A 23,828-nucleotide genomic window follows, 5' to 3' on the forward strand; every position below is an offset into this window, starting at 1 on the left:
TGCTCTGATACCAATTGTTGGAAATAATAATGAGAGGGGGGGTGAATCAGTATTATCTAGCAATTTAATAAATCTTCCTTATTTGATCTTTGAATTATTTTTGCATGTCAGTACCATAAAATAATGAGCATGAACAAAGAAAACAGATAGTCACACCAAAGAACACAAGATGTAAGGTGGAAACCCAATGTGGGTGAAAACCACCTGCTGCAATATGTCTCTATCTTCTTTCAAATTAGAAACTTCTTTTACAATGATTTTGTACTGGTGCAGTCCTTTACCAGTACGCAGGCTGCAACCTGCAGAGAGCTACAACTCTCTCTCTCTCTCTCGTTTTCCAGTCTACTCCTGGAAGGGAGCTACAACCCCCTACTTCTTTTCATAAAGCATCAGATGATCAACAAGTACATAACAGTTACAGTCCACTACATATATCAGATCAGCAATAACAGAACTAACCCAGAACACCTTATCAACAGAGAAGTTCAATCAACAGAACATTTTAAGACAGAGACGCAGTTTTTCCTTCTGTGGCCTGCGACCAGACGCAGTAAACCTTCTTCTCCCCTGCGTCCAGACGCAGATATCCTTCTGCTACGCTGCGTGCCCACGTACTGTTCCTTTAACTGCTCTGCGTTCTGTTGCTTCAGGGATGCATCCAGAAACACTATCGCGCCGCGTCTTTTGCTACAGGGTCGCACCCAAAAACACTATCGCGCCGCGTCCTTTTGCTACAGGGTCGCACCCAAAAACACTATCGCGCCGCATCCTTTTGCTTCAGAGACGCATCTGAACCTTGATCGCTCTGCGTCCCCACGCAGATCTCCAGTCACTGAGCGGCGTCCCAGACGCACCTGAACTTCGTCTGCCCTGCGTCCCCACGCAGATCTCCAGCTTCTGTACTGCGTCCCGGCGCGCTTTCCTTTCATTGTACCTGCGTCCCTTCGGGTATGAATGATTTCAAGACTTTAAGTATAACCCAAACAGTCAGATCTACAGATCTGATCTTGCGCCAAAGAGATCTCAGTCCTTCAGTAGATTCACCTTTTAGATCTAGACCAGATCTCACCCAATAAGATATTCAACCAAAGACATCTCAAACCAAATGATCTCCTTTGCTTTATATAGGCAAGCTCCTCCTCAAAAAATGGAACAATACCACGAGCCGACACCATAATAACACAATACCGTCGGCTGGATACCAAGAGTAAAACACAAGAAACCCCCACGTGGGCGTTTCTCTGCCTAGAAATGTGTGCACTGGGTGGACGCACCTCCTGAATGGCTGGCCTGCGACTCTGGACGCGGTCCCTGCATGGTGTACCTGCAGGTACGCACCTTCTGAACTGATATCCTGCGTCTTTCTTAATTTTTCATAAATTGAGAGCCTTGACATGGGAGTTGCCATCAAGTACAACATCTGTAACATAATGCCAACAATCCCCTCTCTCTCTCTCTCCCTCGAACTCTTTTACTATATTCTTCCATGTCTCCTCTCTCCTCTCCCTCATTCTCTCCATCTCTCCTTTTTTGTCACTTTATCTCACCCCCAAACATACACACTCTCTCTCCATATGAGCCTTGTCACTCCCACTATCTCTACACCTCTATCAATCTATGTCTTTGCTCTTCCCTCTCATATATATCTAGAGTTAATATATTTATGATATATTAATATATATTATAATATAACAAATTTAATATTGTATTAATCCAGAGTTATTAAATTTAATAATATTCATATTTTAATATATTAATATGAGTATTAGATTTAATAATAATAATAATAATAATAATAATAATAATAATAATAATAATAATCTCTTAATATTAATATTAGGGTTAATAATTTTGCCCATAGTATTTGGCTCATAGGTTTCACCTAAACAAACTGTTTTATTTAGTGTTAGTAAGTATAAAAAGATCTACACACTAAATATAAAAAGAGCTTTTATTTATTTACCATGCCTATATAATTAGATGTTGATTTATAATCCTATTTGATATATTCTTATCTATTTATCATACCTCTTTAAACCCCTTTTATATTTATTTATTTACAATACCTATGGTATTTGGCCAATGGTATTATTAATTATTTGTCCCATGGTATTTGACCCATAGGCTTAACCTAAACAAAACACATTTTTTGATTTTTTGTAAATATAAAGAGGTTTATGGAATAATATAAAATGTGGTATGTTTATTTATCATACCTCTCGTGTAAATGTAAAAAAAGGTTTTATTTATTTACCATACCTCTAGTTTATTTATATTTTTATTTATTTGCAATACATCTTGTTTACATTTACATTTACATGTTTACGTTTTTATGTGAGATCTACCCTAATACTGGGTTGTAGAGTGCCTCTCAGCCCAATATAAGGAATTGGGTATATATTTTATGATTCAAATTCATATGCAATCAAAGAATTGGTTGGCTGATGCACTTTATCTGTTTGTGAAATTTTACTATGAAAACTAGAAGTAAAACACAGTGTTACTTTCTAGCTATATGAATTTATTACTAAAGAATTATCCTTATTTGGACAAACTTAAATGCTCTTCCTTTTTACTGTATTACTTGTATTATAAGAAATTTTTTTATTAAAATAATTTTTTATCTAGAATTTGAAGATATATGTATGTTATAAAAAAAAATTGATATTAAAATGAAAATGTTGAAGGTATTGAAATAATAATTAGTCTAACTATGCATTGATGGTTTAAGTATTTTATTTAAAAAAAATAATTGGAATTAATGAATTAGAAATTGAAAATTTGGCTTATTTAAAAAATTAATTACAAATTTGAATTAGACATGTGCATTTTCTTTTGTGAGAGATCTTGTTGTTGCCCTTTGCATTTCAAACAACAACCAACAACAACGATCAAACATGGGTTACTATTCCATGCACACTCCATCTCATTTATAGCATCTTCTATATTTCACATAATATTAGTTATTTATTCCACTTTTGAAACTTAATAAATCAAAATTAATAAATCTAGTACTAAAAATAAAAATAAAAAAACATGTAATTAAACTAATATTATTGCTTATATTATTTTCTATATTTTATAGAAAAAATTGAAACAATTATTGAGCTTCGATAAAAAAAAATTATATGAAAAATATCTAATCTTAACAAAAAGTGGAAAAAAAAATTCACATTGGTATAATAAATTAAATTATATTTTACACTAAAATTAAAAATAAAAAGTTGAAAATGATTAAACCAACTTTTAAAATTGTATACAAAATTTTTTAACGAGCAAAAAAAACTGAAAGAAAAACCATTTCCTGTATGAACAACGAGAACTCATAACTAAAATATAATTGAACACAACACAATGAATAAGTTGGGCGTGCATCAAATCTCCACGGTTTTTGCAGATAGGATCGGCCCTCAAAGCGCTCCCCACCATAACCGTGAAGTTCCATCAACTGCCTGGTTGACATATTGAATAGATAAGATATATGCTTTTCTGGGTAGGGAGGCGGTTCTCGTTGCCCCATTCCGCTTACAAAAAATTGGTCATGCCACTGTGTACCGCATGTAAAGAAGAAGCCAATATGGTGGGGAATGGGAATAGTAGATACAACACTCCAAATGTCCTTCCCCACATCATACTTCTCAACCCGTCCTTGTAGGGTGAACAAGTACAACTCCCCCCACCAGAAGAAGAAGAAATGACACAACTTCTCCAAGGTTCTCCTCTGAAATGTGCCCTTCTCCACGTTCCCTCACAAGGATCGAAAACTTCTGCCCTTTCACCATCTTCCTCTAACACCTTGAACTTACCTTTGAGGTTTCGTATTTTAATTATGGCTATTAATTATAATATGAGGATGGTAAAATATTAATAATATAAAATGCGGATTTGAGCTCTATTAACAATAATAACAAAAAAAGTTGATGGATGAGAGTCTTTTTATTATGAGATTAATAAATTGGTGTATGAAATAACCTTGGCTGTTGCACCACCACAATTATCCATGAGGGCTCCTTATTTGTGGAGTGAGGGACCCATATTTGGGTAGCAATTTGAGTGCTAAATTCTATTGTGGTGTACAAACTCTACCTCCCTTTAAAACAGAAGGTGTGAGGCTATAAATGAGTGCAAAGAGTGGACGAGTTAGAAATCCTTCAACACTTTCTCCTAGTTCTCCATTAGAGGTATGATAATCTCATCTCACATTAGTTCTCCTCAACTTTTTTACATGCTTCAACCATGATATGTCAACTACTATATAGTACATCATAGAATGGAAATGCACTTACATATGACACACTATATCATGGAATGGAAATGTTACTAAACTCACCTGGTACACACTCTCATCGGGAGAAAGACCATGATTCGAACCTCTAAGAGGACCCCATTTGCAACTGAATCTTGGAACGAAAACTGAGGAAGCTCGTGAATGAAAGCCAGAATCAGAACAGGAGCGAAGGAAGCAACTGGAAAGTGAGTCATCGTTTCAGCACAAAGGAAGGTGTAAGACACCAAAACAAATCCAGTCGTAGGATCTCCCTTCAGTCTATCCACCATCAATGCAACGAGGGCCCCAAGGTGACAACTGTGGCAAAATGGACCTTCCTACTCCATGTACCAAGGAATGGAACAGGAAATTAATACACAACTAGTTTAACAAAAAAGTAATGCATCAAACTGTAAACTGTTAAGTTTAGAGAAACCAGAGAGTTGGATTTGCCATGGGTCCAACATCAATAGTCATGGTGGGTGAATCCAATTGCACAGGAAATAAATGAGAGAGCACGGACACATAACCCACAATGATATTCTGTGATTACTCTTCCAACACAGTCATGTCATATTTACTCAGTTATATCCATTTAATAAGTGTTATGATTTAAATATACCAGTTGCAACTTTGTAATCGACATAATCGATATACTTTAATTTTTTTTTTACTGTAATGTTTTACCTTATCTATCAACGGGAGTTATAACAAGTGGTATCAGAGACAAGGTTACAAAACTATGGCCTGTTGCGAAATGGTGAAAATGGTAATAAACAGATAATGTGTAAATTATTATTTAAAAAAAAACAATTATTGCGTTAAGTTTTTTTTTTTTTTATTTCTCTCCCTGTGTTAAGGAGGAAGCAGATGACAGCAGAATATGAGGAGAACAGATAGTGTTCCACATAGTTTTGTGGCAGGTCAGGGACCTAAAATAGGCCTGAAACTAATCCTGAGATATGGGTATAGTTAGGAGAGGAGGCTCGTAATACTAATCTTGTGATATTAGATTAGTTCAGGAATTAATGAATCAAAAGGCCCACCTGCGGCAGGATAATGCGAGATTAAGTATAGAACAAGAAAAGATCATGAGGAGCCTATCTGACAAGCAGAATTAGCACCCGCCAAACCCCAACCCTGAGTAGCAATGAGTGTCGGATGAAAAAGGCTACCACACTGACCAGGAAGAGTCAGAAGGAAGGGAAGAGAATCGAGAAGAAAAGTTGGATAATGCCTCCGAACATTAGACATCAAAAATGTAGTGGATAGAATTACAAAGCGAGTTCCGAAAAATAAAACCGCCACACTTCGATGGAGAGCTAGAGGAGGCAGCCAAGGCTTGGTTGATTAACATAAAAAAATATTTTCAATTATACGAATATGATCACAACCTCAAGGCGCACTGGCCATTTTCCAATTGCAAGGGAAGGCCACCCTGTGGTGGGAAGAGGTTAAGATTGTATGAAGGGTAAGGAACAAAATATAACCTGGGAAAATTTTCAAAAATATTTCAAGGAAAGATACTTGACTGAATGATTTTATGATGAGAAAGTAAGCGAATTCCATGACCTACAACTTGGAGAGGAAACGATGGATGAGTTTATCATCAGATTCACCTCGTTACTCCGTTACGAACCCTACATATGAGAGGAGAAGGCTAAGGTACAACGGTTCATCAGTATTTTACCCTTGGAAATGAAGGAAAGAGTTGATTTTGATAATCCAAAAACGATGGATGAGGTGATATGAAAGGCCAGAATATGTTATGAGCAAAGTAAGCAAAAGGGAAAAATTCTAGGAAAGAGGTGGGTGGACAAGAGAAGTAATAAGATGGCTGGGAACACTAAAGGAAATCATGGTAGTGTTAACAAAGGATTTTCAAAAGGGAAAAATAACAGAAATTTACAAAAGAACCCACTCAGATTAAAGCCACCCATTGAATCCAGAATCAGTGAACAATCTGGAAAAATTGACAATGAAGGGACAACAAGGCCTCCAGTACAATGTTGGGGCTATGGAGGGCCTCATTATGTTAAAAATTGTCCTTATCGAAAGGGTACCAAACAGGTTTCACAGATCCATGAAGCATCTACAGTTGGTGATGTGGGACGGAGTTTACCAAGAATTAATTCTGCTTTAGAAAATCGTCAAGTAGAATACCAACCGACCATGGTGGAATTTGAAGGTAAGATTTTTTATTATACTGTAACTGTTTTAATTGATCATGGAGCTACATTAATCTATGTTAGTACTAAGTTTTTGGAGCAATGTAAGTTACAAACTGTTAAATTTAAAGATCCTTTCCTAGTACAGCTAGCAACAGGGGCAAAGAGACGTGTGTTAGCTAAGGTCAATAGCTACCCCTTGAAGGTAGCAGGACAATTGATGATGGTAGATCTAAATTTACTTCTCCTTGGTTCGTATGATGTGTTGATAGGTATGAAATGGTTGGAAATACAATGGTCCATTACAAACTATAAAACAAAACTATCTACTACATGGATGAGCTAGGAGAGAAGGAGGAGATGCAAGGTTTTAAGAGGCCAGTGCAGATTCAACCAATAACCGCTTCTCAGTTGGCAAAATGTATTAGAAAAGGATGTTAGATTTATGCCATCCATGTGGGTTATTCCAATTCAAAAGACAAAACTGCCACATTGGAAAGTATCCCGGTGATACGAGATTTTGCAGATATGTTCCCAGAGGAGATACCAGGACTACCACCCAAGAGGGACATAGAGTTCACTATCGAATTGGTGCTAGGGGTAGCCCCGGTATCCCGGGCTCCTTATTGAATGAGCACACTAGAATTAATAGAACTAAAAATGAAGTTGCAGGAGTTGTTGGACAAAAATTACATCCTCCCCAGTCTGTCACCCTAGGGAGCCCTGGTGCTATTCGATAAAAAGAAGGATGGGACCCTTCATATGTGTATGGACTATCGCCAGTTGAATAAGTTGACATTTAAGAATAAATACCCTTTACCCCATATTGATGAACTTTTTGATCAGGTGAAAGGGGCAACGATATTCTCAAAAATTGACTTACGGTTAGGGTATCAACAAATCAGAATTAAAGAGGAGGACATAGCCAAAATTTCTTTTAGAACGCGTTATGGACACTATGAGTTTGTGGTGTTACCCTTTCAGTTAACCAACACCCCCGCAACCTTTATTTGCTTAATGAACATCATATTTCATCAGTATTTAGACAAGTTTGTATTAATTCTTATTGGCGATATACTAATATATTCCCAGAATATGGAGGAACACAAGGAGCACCTTAGAATGTTATTGAAAACTCTCTGAGAACACTAATTATATGCCAAATATAGCAAGTGCAACTTCTTTAAGGAACAAATGCAGTACTTAGGACATATAATCACTAAGGATGGGATCACTGTGGATCCCGAAAAAGATAAGATCCATAATGGAATGACCTGTGCCAAAGGACATGGTGGACATAAGATCCTTTATGGGGCTAACGGGTTACTACCGGCGGTTTTGTGGAAGGATTTCTGAGAGTGGCTTACCCTATCATGTCCTTACAGAAAAGGGGAAAACATTCAAATGGACAACAAAATGCCAAAAGAGTTTTGAAAAAATCAAGCATCTACTCACCACTGCACCTATACTAAGCATAGCTAATTTAGGCAAGGATTATGGGGTGTGTATAGATGTAAGTAAGGAAGGCGTAGGAGGAATATTGATGCAAGAAGGAAAGGTAATCACCTATGAGTCTAGGAAATTAAAAGAACATGAGTAGAAATATTCCACCTACGGTTTGGAGTTGCTAGCTATTATTCATGCCTTGAAGATGTGGCACCATTATCCGATGGGTAAAAAGTTCTTATTACTGACAGACCCTCACAATTTGACTAATTATTTTAGTCAGCCTACCTTAAATTCTAGGCAGGAACGGTGAGTGGATTTCATAAGTGGTTTTTACTTCGAGATTAAGCATTTGAAAGGGAAAGAGAACCATGTGGCAGACGCTTTAAGTCAAAGAGTGCAATGTCTCTATGAAATTTCTTGTAGCGAGGGGCGTAGTACCTTCAATGAAATGATTAAAAAAGTTGCAGAAGGAGATGCGAGATATCAACAAGTAGGACAATAGGTTCAAATTCAACCAACAATGAAAATGAGCAAGGATATGCTATGGATGTTGATGGTATGCTGTATTATAGAAAAAGGTTGCATGTGCCCAACAAAAATAACATTAAAAGCTTGATTTTAGATAAACTTCATAAAAGTCATTCTGTTGGGCACCTGGGGTATCAGAAGATGATTACTGCACTCCGAAAGGAATATTATTTGCCGGGAATGAAAAAAGACGTGGCAGAATACTTAACACGTTTCTCGGAATGACAACAAGTTAAAGCGGAACACGAGCACCCTGCTAGGCTCTTACATCCACTACTAATTCTAGAGTGGAAATGGGAAACCATCTCTATGGACTTCATAACAGGATTACCCAAGTAAAAAAGAAAGAATGATTCCATCATGGTGGTGGTGGACAAACTAAGCAAATCAGTTCATTTTATACCAGTGCAATCTACTTACAAGGCAATGCATATTTCTCATATCTTTATGCAAAATATTTTTAGGTTGCACGAGTTACAAAAAATAATAATTTCTAACTGTGGTGTAAAATTTACATCGGTCTTTTGGAGAACTCTGTTTGGGGAATTGGGAACTCAACTGAATTTCAGTACCTCTTATCATCCCTAGACCGACAGACAAACAAAAAGAGTGAATCAATTTTTAGAATATATTCTAAGATCATATGTAATGCAACAACCATCCAAGTGGGAAGATTATTTGCACTTGGTAGAATTTGCATACAACAATGGCTATCATACGTCCTTGCAAATGAGCCCATTTGAAGTATTGTACGGACGAAAATGTCGCACCGCTTCAAGTTGGGGTGGACTAGAAGACAGGTTGATGTTGGGTCCTGAAATGCATAAACAGATGGAAGAAATGGTCAAGAAGGTATAATCTAATTTAAAGGTAACCCAAGATAGACAAAAGAACTTCGCCAACCGAAAGAGGAATTTTAAGGAATACCAAGTAGGAGATCATGTGTATGTAAGAATTTGAGCTAAGAGGAGCACATTACAATGGAATGGGAGCACCAATCTCGCACTCGAATTTTGTGGACCTTTTTAGATCCTAGCGAGAGTTGGACCAGTGGCATACCAGCTCGCTCTGCCAAGTCATATTCGAGTCCACAACGTCTTCCATGTATCTGTATTAAAAAAATATGTCTATGACCCTAAGCATGTAATCAGTTGGAAAGACATACATGTAAGAAAGAGTCTTAGGTAAACCAATCATAATTGTGGTTAAGAAGGAAAAAAATAATGACTTAAAATGTTGTGTGTTTCAGGTCGAGCCAAAAGGAGAAATCTTAGTGGAGCCACTGAATATACTCAATCATAACAAATTAACGCTGCATAAACGAACCATCACCCATGTTAAAGTGCAATGGTAGCACTTTGGGCCATATGAGGCCACTTAGGAGGATGAACATCTCATGAGAGAAGCTTATCCAAGATTGTTAGTGGCTGGGAAACATCAGGACGACGTTTCATTTCTAGAGGGGGAGATGTAATGTCCCTAGGAAACCATAAATATCTTTTATTACCGCAGTAAGAACAAACTGAATATTTAGTGTTGTTACCTATTTGAATTGAATAATATTTTTAATTAGTGAAAATGAGAAATAATTTAAGTATGAGCAGAACTGGTAACTTCTAGGAAAAGGAAATTGGAAAAGAGAGTTGCTGGAAATAAAACCCTAGCTACCTCCCATAACTAGAATATGATTCCAAGAAAAGGAAGTGGGGGGAGGGAAAAACTGCGTTGTTATGACACGCAGGAAAGTGCGAAATGGCTATGTCTGGTGATGACCAGATAGCAATGCACTGAGTGCGAGAAAATTGTTGAGGACTGTTGTCTTGCAAGTGAGCTAGGGGGGAGATTTTGGTCTCGAAAGACGAATCTCAAGGACAAGTGGTTGACTATTAGTGGGAGAACATAGGTGATCCTAGTCTTTGGAGAGCTTCATTACTACAACATTCCAGTTAAGTGGAAACTCTTGGAAAAGACACTCTGAAGCATAGAACAAAAGAAAAATAATGCGTTTTATAGTGTAAGAAAATTATCTAGTGGTATGATGAATATGAAGCCCACAATAGATATGTTACTTTAATTTACTCATTAAGTATCGAGAAAACAAGAAATAGAGTCAAATTTAATTGGAACCAATCATTTTAATTCTGTTACAGTAGCAGTTACTTTTAGTTAAATTGAAACTTTCTGGTCCAGGAAAAAGTTTCATATGTAAGAGACTTAAGAAATGGAACTTTCTAATCATGGAACCAGTTTGGAAAATATCTAATAAGAACTGGAAAACATATGCAAGTGAAAACACTCATGAATTTTGAAATAATCAAGTCTAATAACCAAAATGCATAGAACGTTTTAGAAGCGGGATGAACTTTCTTAAAAAAAATAGAACCATCATGGCAGAGAAACAGAGAACCATTTCTATTGTCCATGTATAGAACTGAATTGCAAGCAGAGAATTTAAACTAAGTTATTCTCAAGAGAATACCAGTGTACAATGAGGTAAGAACCAAAAAGCCGTGAGTTTGTCAACCCTGGTTTAAACCTCGGAGAACCGCAAAGCGCCGAGGAAGCTTAGGGGGTTTCATTAAGTAGATTCTATCACCCTACCTACAAATCCCATAATCCTTGCAGGAGTCTTACTAAAAACCCCAAACTATTCCAAAACCCCCATTTAGTCTACCCTACGGAATTTAACTTCTAACCAAGATGAACAAAAAAATCCGGAAATTACTTTGCAAAGAAAACAAAGACGATTTCTATTCAGAAATAGTATAGAGTAGAGTAACTAAATAGGAAATGAAAAATAAGAGAAAGGTAAGATTCAGGGCAACACCTCAATAATCAATTCTAACCATTCTAAAACTGTGCACAACTAGGAATATGAAGTTCATGAACATTTGGAGAACGACAAAGATATATATATATATATATATATATATATATATATATATATATATATATATATATATATATATATATATATATATATATATATATATATATATATATATATATATATATATATATATATATATATATATATAAACCAAAATGGAATTCTAGATTTAAGTGACACTCAAAATCATGACTTAGAACATAATAAAAATCCCACATGGTTTGTGACTCCAGGAAGCCAGCCAAAGTTGGCTCAATAGTTTGTAATAGATATTACTAGCATGTATAGAAGAACATTAATAAATATCTCAGTAAATAACATATATAATAATATAGATTAGCAACTATCAATAAGAAAAACATCTATCATAATAGATAAATAATAAATATTTTAATAAGTATACATAGTAGAGCATTAATAAATATCATAATAATTATCAATTAGAGTAGATAACAATAGGTATATATAGAAGAGCTTTAGCTAATATCATAGTAAATATCATTAATAATAATATAGATAATAGGAGCAAAATAATAACATAGAACTAGAATAACATTAACAATAAAAAAATAATAAATATAAACAAAAAAAGCATTTAATATTAAAATACTAATAAGAATAATACTAAATAATCTAAGAATTACAAAAAGAGTTTTTAATAACAAATAAATTAATTTATAAGAAGACATAATAAATAAACTTACATAACAATGATAATAAAATCTCAATTTAATCAATTAAAAATAGCATCATAAATATCAATAAGCATACACCATAATTAATAAAGCATAAATTTAATTATGAAGCATAATGATAAAATAAGACAAAATATGAAATTGTAATATTAATATAAAAATTAAAAATAATTACAAGGAGTTATTAAATAATTAATTATAAAATCAAAAAACTTAAAAGATAATAATAAATTAAATCATCAATGAGATAAAGAGTCGGCCATTGGTCTTCACAACCTAGGTTTTTCATATTTATATCTTGCATTTCCTTCTTTTCTCCTCACATTTTGTCCTGATGATGAGTCTAGTTTCAGACTCGAAACGTCGACTAAAAAACATGAACACTGTGGAAAATCCGAACTCTATGCAAAAATCACACCACAGTAATCTGCAAACGAAAAAAAGCTTAACATAATAAATATGTCCACGATCATGGACTCTGAACCAAAAACCGAAAATGGAGGACACTTGAATATACAACGGAGTTAAATAACATGCAATTCTTAAACCCTTAAAGGCATTCACCAAAAAAATAGTTAACCTAAAATAGAGGAAAAGGATTAACCCTATTTGAAATAGAATTGAAGCTCTAGCTTCAGTACCTAGCAATATACCAACACTGAATTATTATTAGGATTGTAGACCATCATACCTGGTGGAAACCCTTGAATGGTGTCTCTGTTCAGGTTAGCCACGCATGCCATTCGGTAACAGCTACAAACTTTGGACCCGTAACCGAGATCTCCTACAAAAGACATACACTGAAACAAGGTGAGAGTTTAGGTTTTCCATAACTCAAAGAAAGCTCATCCAACTGTTAATAAAATATACAACAGGCAAGCAAACCTAACCTGTTACTGAACTCACCCGAGACACGCTCACTAAGAGAATGACCATGATTCAAACCTCTGAGAGGACCCCATCCAAATCCTAGAATGAAAATTGAGCGAGCTCATGAACGGGAGCAGGAATCGGAGCAGGAGCCAAGGAAGCAACTGGAAAGTGAGTCATCGTTTCAGCACAAAGGGAGGTGTAAGACACTGAAACAGATCCACTCGTAGGATAGCCCAACGAGGGTCTCAGGGTGATACCTGTGGTAGAGTGGACCTGCCTACGCCATGTACCAAGGAATGGAGTAGGCAATTAATACAAAACTAGTTTAGTGAAAAAGCAATTCATCAAACTGTAAGATGTTGAATTTAGAGAAACCAGAGAGTTGGATTTGCCATGGGTCTAGCAACAATAGTCATGGAGGGTGAATCCAATAGCACTGGAAATAAATGAGACAACACGGACACATAACCCAAAATGATATTCCGAGATTACTCTTACAGCAAAGTCATGTCATATTTACTCAGTTGTATCCATTTAATAAATGTTATGATTTAGATATACGAGTTGCAACTTTGTAATCGACATAATCGATATACTTTTAATTTTAATTTTTTTTACTGTAATGTTTTACCTTATGTATCAATGGGAGTTATGATAAGGTTTTTATGGGTTAAGTCCAATTATAACCAAAGTAAGAATGGGGTTGGTTATATATGTGCGAGCTTAAGGTATAGAAGGTTTATGAGGTGAATAGAGTCCCGATATATAGGATTAATGAAGGGCAGACTATGTTAGTTAATAAATCATTCTATAGAAATCTATTGAAAGGGCCCTAGCCATTAAGGATTTAATATTTGACTCAGTAGAGAGTTAAAATTCCTAGGGGAAAATAGATATATGCATTTTACATGAATATTGTGGGTATATGTGAGGTTTCCTGCTTCACCTTCCTTACATAAAGAGTCAATAAATGCATTGTATGTGACAACATCAAGGTATATTTTTCTCCCAGAAATTTCAGAAAAGAGCATCCTCACCTCATCCAACATATGTTCCTTACATAAACCATCAATAACCGAATTGTACATGACCACATTAGGGGATATTTTTTTCTCCGGCATTTAAGAGAAGAGATTCATTGCCTCATCCAACTTTCCTTCCTTACATAAACCATCAATAAATTCATCGTATGTGACCACATCACGGGATATGTTTTTTTCAAAAATTTTAGAGAAGAGATTCCTTCCTCATCCAACTTACTTTCTTTACATAAGCCTTCAATAAGTATATTGTATGTAATAACAGATGGATTACACCCCTATTATATCATCAGATACAATAGTTTGTATGTAATAACATTTGGATTACACCCCTATTATATCATGAGATACAATAGTTTGTAGACCTCTTGTAGCTTACTTTCTTTGCATAGCTGATCCATGAGCGTGTTGAATGTGAATGTCTCAGGTTCATAGCCCTTTTTCAACATAACAACTAACAATCCAAATGCCTCGTAGGATTTCAGGCCTTGCAGAGGCCATCTATTGGGGTATTATACATAACAAGACTAGGTGCTTGTTGTTTGCTCCTCCTTTGGTTGAAATCCTTGATAGCGTCCTCGACTCTAAACTTCTTGCAATGCCCTTTGATTAGTGTAGTCAATCTTACAACATCTCGAAGATATCCATGTTCTTCTATTCCTTCGAACACTTTCAATGCATAATCGAGTCTGCCTGTTTGACAATGACAATTGATGATTCAAAGTTATGAGATATAGAATAATGTTGGTTTCAATCATAATTTTGTAAATAGAGAATGCAGATTTATATCGATTTTGTCGAACTGAGCTACTCAACAAGATATTGTAGGTGATGAGAGAGGGGATGGGTGTAGATTTAGGTGATAGCAATTCCTTGAAGGTATCAAGTGCCTCTTAAAGTATTTTTACATGACAAAGTGTTTTATGTGTGTGTCTATAATGGTTCTCAAACTGTAGAAAGAAAGTCGATGAATGGAGATGTTATTTTTGCATAGGGACAATAGTGCTTTCCTCATGGTAGTAGGAATGATGTTGTGTGAGCAGAGGAGAACCCAAAAACCTGAGAAATAGAATCGTGTTTGTATAGCAAGAACTCCAATCTCTAAATCCTCCTATACTTGTGTGAGTTGAAAGTGCAATATGAGATTAAAATGAGTAGTGATTTTTTTTTCCTTCAAACCCTAATTTGCGGGATTCTTTATTTATGTGAAAAAGGTGAGTTGATGTAGGAAAGGATTTAAATTTGATGATGGCTTACCCTTTTTTCTTCTTTTTAGCCGTAGATTACAATTAATTCTAACATAAACACATCACCATGAACTTTCAAATAATTTTGAAAAAGGTCAAAATGAAGGGGCTATAAAAAAATCAGAGCTTCAAATTTTTTTATATATATTATATATTTATTTATACCAGGGTTTATACTCTGCAATGTGGTCTTTTTTTAAATAAATTTTATTTAAGTATCAATATTTATGGACACTGCTTCATAGGCTATTCATTCTCATGTACTAGAAGTTATTGACCTCTTAACTACAAAAAAACTACCTACTACATGGATTTGAATAGGCGTGGAGACACCATCTATATATTTATCTATCCCTCCCTCCTCTCCATCTCTCTCCCTCCCTTCCCCTGCTCTCCCTCTCCACTTCTTCTATATCTCTTCCCTCTTTTTGTCCTCTCTACCTCTCTCTCCATCTTCCTTATCACTCCATCTCCCTATCCACCTTTATCTCTCTAATTCTTTCTCCTTACATCCCTCTCACCCCTCCAACTCCATCTCTATTTACCTCCCTCTCTCCACTCTCTCACATCCTCTCTCTCTCTCTAACCCTTTTACTATATTCTTCCATGTCTCCTCTCTCATTCTCTCCCCCATTCTCTCCATCTCTCCTTCTTTGTCTCTTTATCTCACCCCCAAACATACAAACTTTCTCTCCATCTCAACCTTGTCACTCCCCCTATCTCTACACCACTATTAATCTATCTTTGTTCTTACCTCCCATATATATCTAGAGTTAATATATATTATGATATATTAATATATATTATAAAGTAGCAAATTTAATATTGTATTAATCGAGAGTTAGTAAATTTAATAATATTACTATTATAATATATTAATATGAGTATTGGATTTAATAATAATAATAATAATTACTTAGTAAGGCATTCCATGTGAAAGTAACTCTCCTCCTTGGCCACCTATACCTTCATGATCCGTTGATCCGAATGTTAGACAATTAAAATAGTCTAAACCATTCTATTGATTTTAGACAAGTATTAATCAAGTATTAATGAGTTATGGTTATTCAACTTATGTAGGTTTTCCTTTTGAAATAACTGCATGTATTAATCAATTACAGTTATTCAAGTTACACTGGTTTCCTCTCAAAAGAATTGCATTTACTTTACTTGTCATAGTTTTTCCACAAATTTCATTAAGAGCCCCCTAATATTCTCTATAAGTTGGGAGATGGCTGCACTAGATTCTGTTTCATTTGACAATTTTAACCTTGTTTTGAATCATATTTGTTTTCCTCGAATGAGTTTTCAATAGTCATACAATTTCTAGAAAACATGGCAACAAGCCTTTTCGAAATCAATTAACATTCCAATTACACCAAGCCGAGGGGTTGAAAACCCTTTATAAAATGGCATATGGGCATCGTATGTTTGTGTATGTTTGTGTTATGTTACTGCTCTGCGATATTTGGAAGTGGAAGAAAATGGAGTTGGGAGCACAGATAGCCTAGAGACAACCAGAGGACATGCAGATGGAGGCAATGGTTTTAATCGAGTGGAGAATGAAGAGGGCTATGTTTTAAAAGGAAACAAGGTGCATGCTAACTCTCATGGCAGCAAGTTCAAGCAGGTTGACTCAGATTTGGAGTTGAGTAGAGTTTCTGTAATGGCTACTCATGGCTCCATTAGTACCAATGATAAATGAAGGCCACCTCCTCTTTTAACAAGAAGCCAATTTCTTGATCCCTTTGCTCAAATGTTCTAATATTTGTAACCTACTCATTTGCTAATGACATATTAATTGGGTTTTGTTTTAGTAATCACGAAATTGACCTGGATTTTAGTTTACTAATCCTGAAGTTGACGGAATATAAGTGAACAAAAAAATTATTCGATAATAATAGGTAGAAAAAAATAACATAATAATGTACTTTCGACTTATTCTGTACCACTCCATAACTTTTAAAAACTTAACATGCGGATATTATCCCTATAGCATATTCGTGTTTAATAAATATTTTGTTCTTTAGAGAAATTCAGGTAGTACACATTTTGGATTATAATTTCTAACTTCTCAACTAATTTGAGTAGAGTAAGGATCCTACCTATTGGCCAAACAAGGACGGAATCCACTCTCTAACTTCTCAATAAAGCTAATTGCATAAAGATTCCAATCATTTTTATCACTTGCATTGATTTGCTGTAGAGTTGATAACATAGTGCAGGTTGTACCACATGCATGTTTGGCTCCATAGGTGGTCAAATTTGTATGGCAAGGTATTTTAAGTTATTATGTGGTGGTCATTTGCATGTGATATATCATGACATTAAGTGAGTTAATATTTTTATCCCACTCACATGCACGTGATACACATTTCATGAACATTAGTGTTGTTGGATAGTGTCTTAATGGGTACCTAATTTAAAGTTGGTGGTGGACATTTTCTTGATGGCGGGGAGAGATGACAAGTGTTGCTATGTTGGCCATTAGATCCATCCATGTGAATTTTTGATTGTATGGTTGTAAATTTGTAGTTTATGTTAACATATTCAACATCTTAATGAACTTATTTTATTTTAACTCATTTTCTTATATTTAATCATATAAATTTGATTTATTTGAAAGATTTATTTTTCTAAAAGAATTATTGTGATGAAAATGTTTATCCAATTCAATATGATATGTTTTTCATTAAAAATTGATAAAATCATAATTTCACTTCTTGGCATTGAAAATGGATTTTGAATCTCTTGATATTTCCCACAAATAGATCTCATATGGTCCACTCATCTAAAAATGGTAATTTAGATTGGAAAATTGTTTATTTTCCATTGGTGATAAGGTTTTATCTTCCAATATTACTTAATATCATGATCATTTCAAAATCTAATATGAAAAATGGTTTACTTTGGTTGAGATGATAATTTGAATGTAATACTTAACAATCATTTCATTATTTTTATTAAAAAATTATGTATAATGAACAATGTTCATTCAATTCAAAATTCAATGACATTTTCTTCATAAAAAATTGATAAAATAATAGATTCTCTCATTTTCATAATTTGGTTTAAACCATAATTTCAATGTAATACTTACCAATCATTGCATTATTTATGTGTGTGTGTGTGTGTGATGATGGTGTTAATCCAATTCAAAATTCAATGACATGTTCTTCATTAAAAAAATGCTAAAATAATAAATTCACTCCTTTGCATTGAAAATGGATTTTGAATTAAGTATAAATCATTTCACACACAAAATTTTTCAAAAGAAGTTAAAATTTTATTTATTTATAATAATAAAAAATTAAATTAACAATAAAAATGAAAGGATGACTAAATTTCTCCATTAATATTAACAATAATAATCTATTAATATTAATATTAGGCTTAATAATGTTTTTTTGATGGTATTAACAATAATTTGGCCCATGGTATTTGGGTTATAGGCTTCACCTAAATAAAACCTGTTTTTTGAGTGTTAGTAAGTATAAAGAGGTTTATTCAGTAAATATAAAAAGGGGTTTTATTATTTACCATACCTCTGATTCTTTTTAATTTTTATTTAATTAACATATCTCTTTTATTTGCCATGGTATTTGTCCCATAAGCTTGATATATAATTAGATGTTGATTTATAATCCTATTTGATATATTCTTATCTATTTATCATACCTCTTTAAACCCCTTTTATATTTGGCCCATGACGTTATTAATTATTTGTCCCACGGTATTTGGCCCATAGTCTTAACCTAAATATAAAGAGGTTTATGGAATAAATATAAAAGGAGCTTTTATTTATTTGCCATACTTAAAGTTTTATTTATATTTTTAATTACTTGTCATAACTCTGGTGTAAATATATATAAAAAAAAGGTTTTATTTATTTATCATACCTCTAATTTATTTATATTTTTATTTCTTTACCATACATCTTGTTTACATTTACATTTACATTTAAGTTTACATGTTTATGATTTTATGTGAGATCTACTTTATGTTTTTATCTTACCGGGATCTACCCGGAATTGGCAGATGCACTTTATCTGTTTGTGAAATGTTATTATGAAAACTTGTTAACCAGAAGTAATAAAATTATTATAAGAAATTTGTTTATTAAAATATTTTTTTATCTAGAATTTGAAGATATATGTTTGTTGTAAAAGATTTTGATATTAAAATGAAAATATTGAAGGTATTGAAATAATAATTAGCTTAACTATTCATTGATGGTTTAAGTATTTTATTTAAAAAAATAATTGGAATTAATGAATTAGAAATTGAAAACTTGGCTTATTTAAAAAAATAATTACAAATGTGAATTAGACATGTGCATTTTCTTTAGTGAGAGATCTTGTTGTTTTCCTTTGCATTTCAAACAACAACCAAACAACCATGGTCATTGGTTACTATTCCATGCACACTCCATCTCATTTATAACATCTTCTATATTTCACATAATATTAGTTATTTATTCCATTTTTGAAACTCAATAAATCAAAATTAATAAATAATATTAGTTATTTCACATAATTTGCATACATCAAGCTTAGTAAATCTAGTACTAGTAGAAGAAAAAGAAAAAAGAAAAAAAAATGAAATTAAACTAATATTATTCTTTATATTATTTTCTATATTTTAAAGAAGAATTTGAAACAATTATTAGGCTTCAATATAAAGAAACAATTATATCTGAAACAATTATTAGGCTTCAATATAAAGAAACAATTATAACATGGGGATATTATTCCTATAGCATATTCGTGTTTAATAAATATTTTGTTCTTTAGAGAAATTCAGGTAGTACAAAGTTTGGATTATAATTTCTAACTTCTCAACTAATTTAAGTAGAGTAAGGATCCTACCTATTGGCCAAACAAGGACAAAATCCACTCTCTAACTTCTCAATAAAGCTAATTGCATAAAGATTCCAATCATTTTTATCACTTGCATTGATTTGCTGTAGAGTTGATAACATAGTGCAGGTTGTACCACATGCATGTTTGGCTCCATAGGTGGTCAAATTTGTATGGCAAGGTATTTTAAGTTATTATGTGGTGGTCATTTGCATGTGATATATCATGACATTAAGCGAGTTAATCTTTTTATCCCACTCACATGCACGTGATACACATTTCATGAACATTAGTGTTCTTGGATAGTGTCTTAATGGGTACCTAATTTAAAGTTGGTGGTGGACATTTTCTTGATGGTGGGGAGAGATGACAAGTGTTGCTATGTTGTCCATTAGATCTATTCATGTGAATTTTTGATTGTATGGTTGTAAATTTGTAGTTTATGTTAACATATTCAACATCTTAATGAATTTATTTTATTTTAACTCATTTTCTTATATTTAATCATATAAATTTGATTTATTTGAAAGATTTATTTTTCTAAAAGAATTATTGTGATGAAAAAGTTTATCCAATTCAATATGATATGTTTTTCATTAAAAATTGATAAAATCATAATTTCACTTTTTGGTATTGAAAATGGATTTTGAATCTCTTGATATTTCCCACAAATAGATCTCATATGGTCCACTCATCTAAAAATGGTAATTTAGATTGGAAAATTGTTTATTTTCCATTGGTGATAAGGTTTTATCTTCCAATATTACTTAATATCATGATCATTTCAAAATATAATATGAAAAATGGTTTACTTTGGTTGAGATGATAATTTGAATGTAATACTTAACAATCATTTCATTATTTTTATTAAAAAATTATGTATAATGACAGTGTTCATTCAATTCAAAATTCAATGACATTTTCTTCATAAAAAATTGATAAAATAATAGATTCTCTCATTTTCATAATTTGGTTTAAACCATAATTTCAATGTAATACTTACCAATCATTTCATTATTTATGTGTGTGTGTGTGATGATGGTGTTAATCCAATTCAAAATTCAATGACATGTTCTTCATTAAAAAAGTGCTAAAATAATAAATTCACTCCTTTGCATTGAAAATGGTTTTTGAATTAAGTATAAATCATTTCACACACAAATTTTTTCAAAAGAAGTTAAAATTTTATTTATTTATAATAATAAAAAATTAAATTAACAATAAAAATGAAAGGATGACTAAATTTGTCCATTAATATTAACAATAATAATCTATTAATATTAATATTAGGCTTAATAATGTTTTTTTCATGGTATTAACAATAATTTGGCCCATGGTATTTGGGTTATAGGCTTCACCTAAATAAAACCTGTTTTTTGAGTGTTAGTAAGTATAAAGAGGTTTATTCAGTAAATATAAAAAGGGGTTTTATTATTTACCATACCTCTGATTTATTTTTATTTTTATTTATTTAACATATCTCTTTTATTTGCCATGGTATTTGTCCCATAAGCTTGATATATAATTAGATGTTGATTTATAATCCTATTTGATATATTCTTATCTATTTATCATACCTCTTTAAACCCCTTTTATATTTGGCCCATGACGTTATTAATTATTTGTCCCACTGTATTTGGCCCATAGTCTTAACCTAAATATAAAGAGGTTTATGGAATAAATATAAAAGGAGCTTTTATTTATTTGCCATACTTAAAGTTTTATTTATATTTTTAATTACTTGTCATACCTCTGGTGTAAATATATATATAAAAAAAAGGTTTTATTTATTTATCATACCTCTAATTTATTTATATTTTTATTTCTTTACCATACATCTTGTTTACATTTACATTTACATTTAAGTTTACATGTTTACGGTTTTATGTGAGATCTACTTTATGTTTTTATTTTACCGGGATCTACCCGGAATTGGCAGATGCACTTTATCTGTTTGTGAAATGTTATTATGAAAACTTGTTAACGAGAAGTAATAAAATTATTATCAGAAATTTGTTTATTAAAATATTTTTTTATCTAGAATTTGAAGATATATGTTTGTTATAACAGATTTTGATATTAAAATGAAAATGTTGAAGGTATTGAAATAATAATTAGCTTAACTATTCATTGATGGTTTAAGTATTTTATTTAAAAAAATAATTGGAATTAATGAATTAGAAATTGAAAACTTGGCTTATTTAAAAAATTAATTACAAATGTGAATTAGACGTGTGCATTTTGTTTAGTGAGAGATCTTGTTGTTTTCCTTTGCATTTCAAACAACAACCAAACAACCATGGTCATTGGTTACTATTCCATGCACACTCCATCTCATTTATAACATCTTCTATATTTCACATAATATTAGTTATTTATTCCATTTTTGAAACTCAATAAATCAAAATTAATAAATAATATTAGTTATTTCACATAATTTGCATACATCAAACTTAGTAAATCTAGTACTAGTAGAAGAAAAAGAAAAAAAGAAAAAAAAATGAAATTAAACTAATATTATTCTTTATATTATTTTCTATATTTTAAAGAAGAATTTGAAACAATTATTAGGCTTCAATATAAAGAAACAATTATATCTGAATAACTAGTCTCAACAAAAAGTGGAGAAGAAAACTTCACATTGGTGTATTAAATTAAATTCTATTTTACAGGAAAACTTAAAAAAAATAGATTCAAAAGTTGAAAATAATTAAACCAACTTTTAAAATTATATACAGAATTTTTTAACCAGCAAAAAACTGAAAGAAAAACCATTTCCCGTATGAACAACGAGAACTAATAACTAAAATAGAATTGAACACAACACAATGATTAAGTTGGGCGTGCATCAAATCTCCACCGTTGCTGCAGATAGGATGATGCCCACAAAGCGCTTCCCACCAGAACAGTGAAGTTCAGTCAACTGCCTGGTTGACATATTGAATAGATAAGATATATAGATAAGATATATGTTTTTCCGCACGTAAATCGGAAGCCAATATCGTGGGGAATGGGAATAGTAGATACAACACTCCAAATGTCCTTCCCCACATCATACTTCTCCACCCGTCCTTCTAGGGTGAAAACGTACAACTGCCCCCCACCAGAAGAAGAAGAAATGACACAACTTCTCCAAGGTTCTATCCTGAAATGTGCCCTTCTCCACGTTCCCTCACAAGGATCGAAAACTTCTGCCCTTTCACCATCGTTGTCTAACACCATGAACTTACCTTCCACCAACCCACCGCGGCTTTCCTGCCCGTGCGCTTCGATCATAGGACGCAATGTTTCCCACTTGTCTTTCTCCACGTCATATGCTTCCGCAGAGGCAAGAGGGTTGTCAAGCTCGTCGATCCCGCCGGCCACGTAGACAAGTCCGGTGGAAACAGAGACACAGCACGCAAAGAATGCTCGAGGTGTCGGCATCTCCCACACTCAAAGTCCTAAATATAAACTGTCTTCATCAAAGTTGTTGATTGGAATCCGCCTATGAGAAGTAGCTTGCGATTCATGGTATTTTAGTATTGGGGGGATCATCGATTGGAGGTAGCCTTTCCCAGGTGTCCTTCACAGGGTCGTATACCGTTAGTACATGTGGGAAGTATTCATTTGGAAGGAACTTGTATTCTTCTTGAACGAAGCAAAGAAGATGCTCGCTGGTCCAAAATTTCTTCCTGTCACCATAGAAAGTAGGGCTACTTAGTATAGCCTCCCAGCTTTTGCACACAGCTTTCAGAGTATCGTGTGATTTGTAAGGCATTTTCAGCAAACACTTTCGAACGACATCCTCCGGAATAGCCTCCATTACCACA

At 33.2% G+C, this 23,828-nt stretch overlaps 1 protein-coding gene across 1 annotated transcript in view; it reads right to left on the reverse strand.

Moving 5' to 3' along the window:
* The window catches only part of LOC149242534 (F-box/kelch-repeat protein At2g44130-like), a 92,819-nt gene extending 69,377 nt beyond the window's left edge, over nucleotides 1-23,442 (reverse strand). The window contains exons 1-2 of the mRNA XM_089370869.1: nucleotides 23,247-23,442; nucleotides 14,539-14,603 (exon numbers count right to left, since the gene is read on the reverse strand). Coding sequence (XP_089226995.1) covers nucleotides 14,539-14,603; nucleotides 23,247-23,442 — 261 coding nt within the window. The remainder of the gene's footprint in view (nucleotides 1-14,538; nucleotides 14,604-23,246) is intronic.
* Nucleotides 23,443-23,828: the final 386 nt, after the last annotated feature.

Source organism: Pinus tabuliformis, chromosome 8, assembly GCF_031772625.1.
Source record: "Pinus tabuliformis cultivar Carrire ecotype Pingquan chromosome 8, CPIR1, whole genome shotgun sequence".
Lineage (NCBI taxonomy): Eukaryota > Viridiplantae > Streptophyta > Pinopsida > Pinales > Pinaceae > Pinus > Pinus tabuliformis.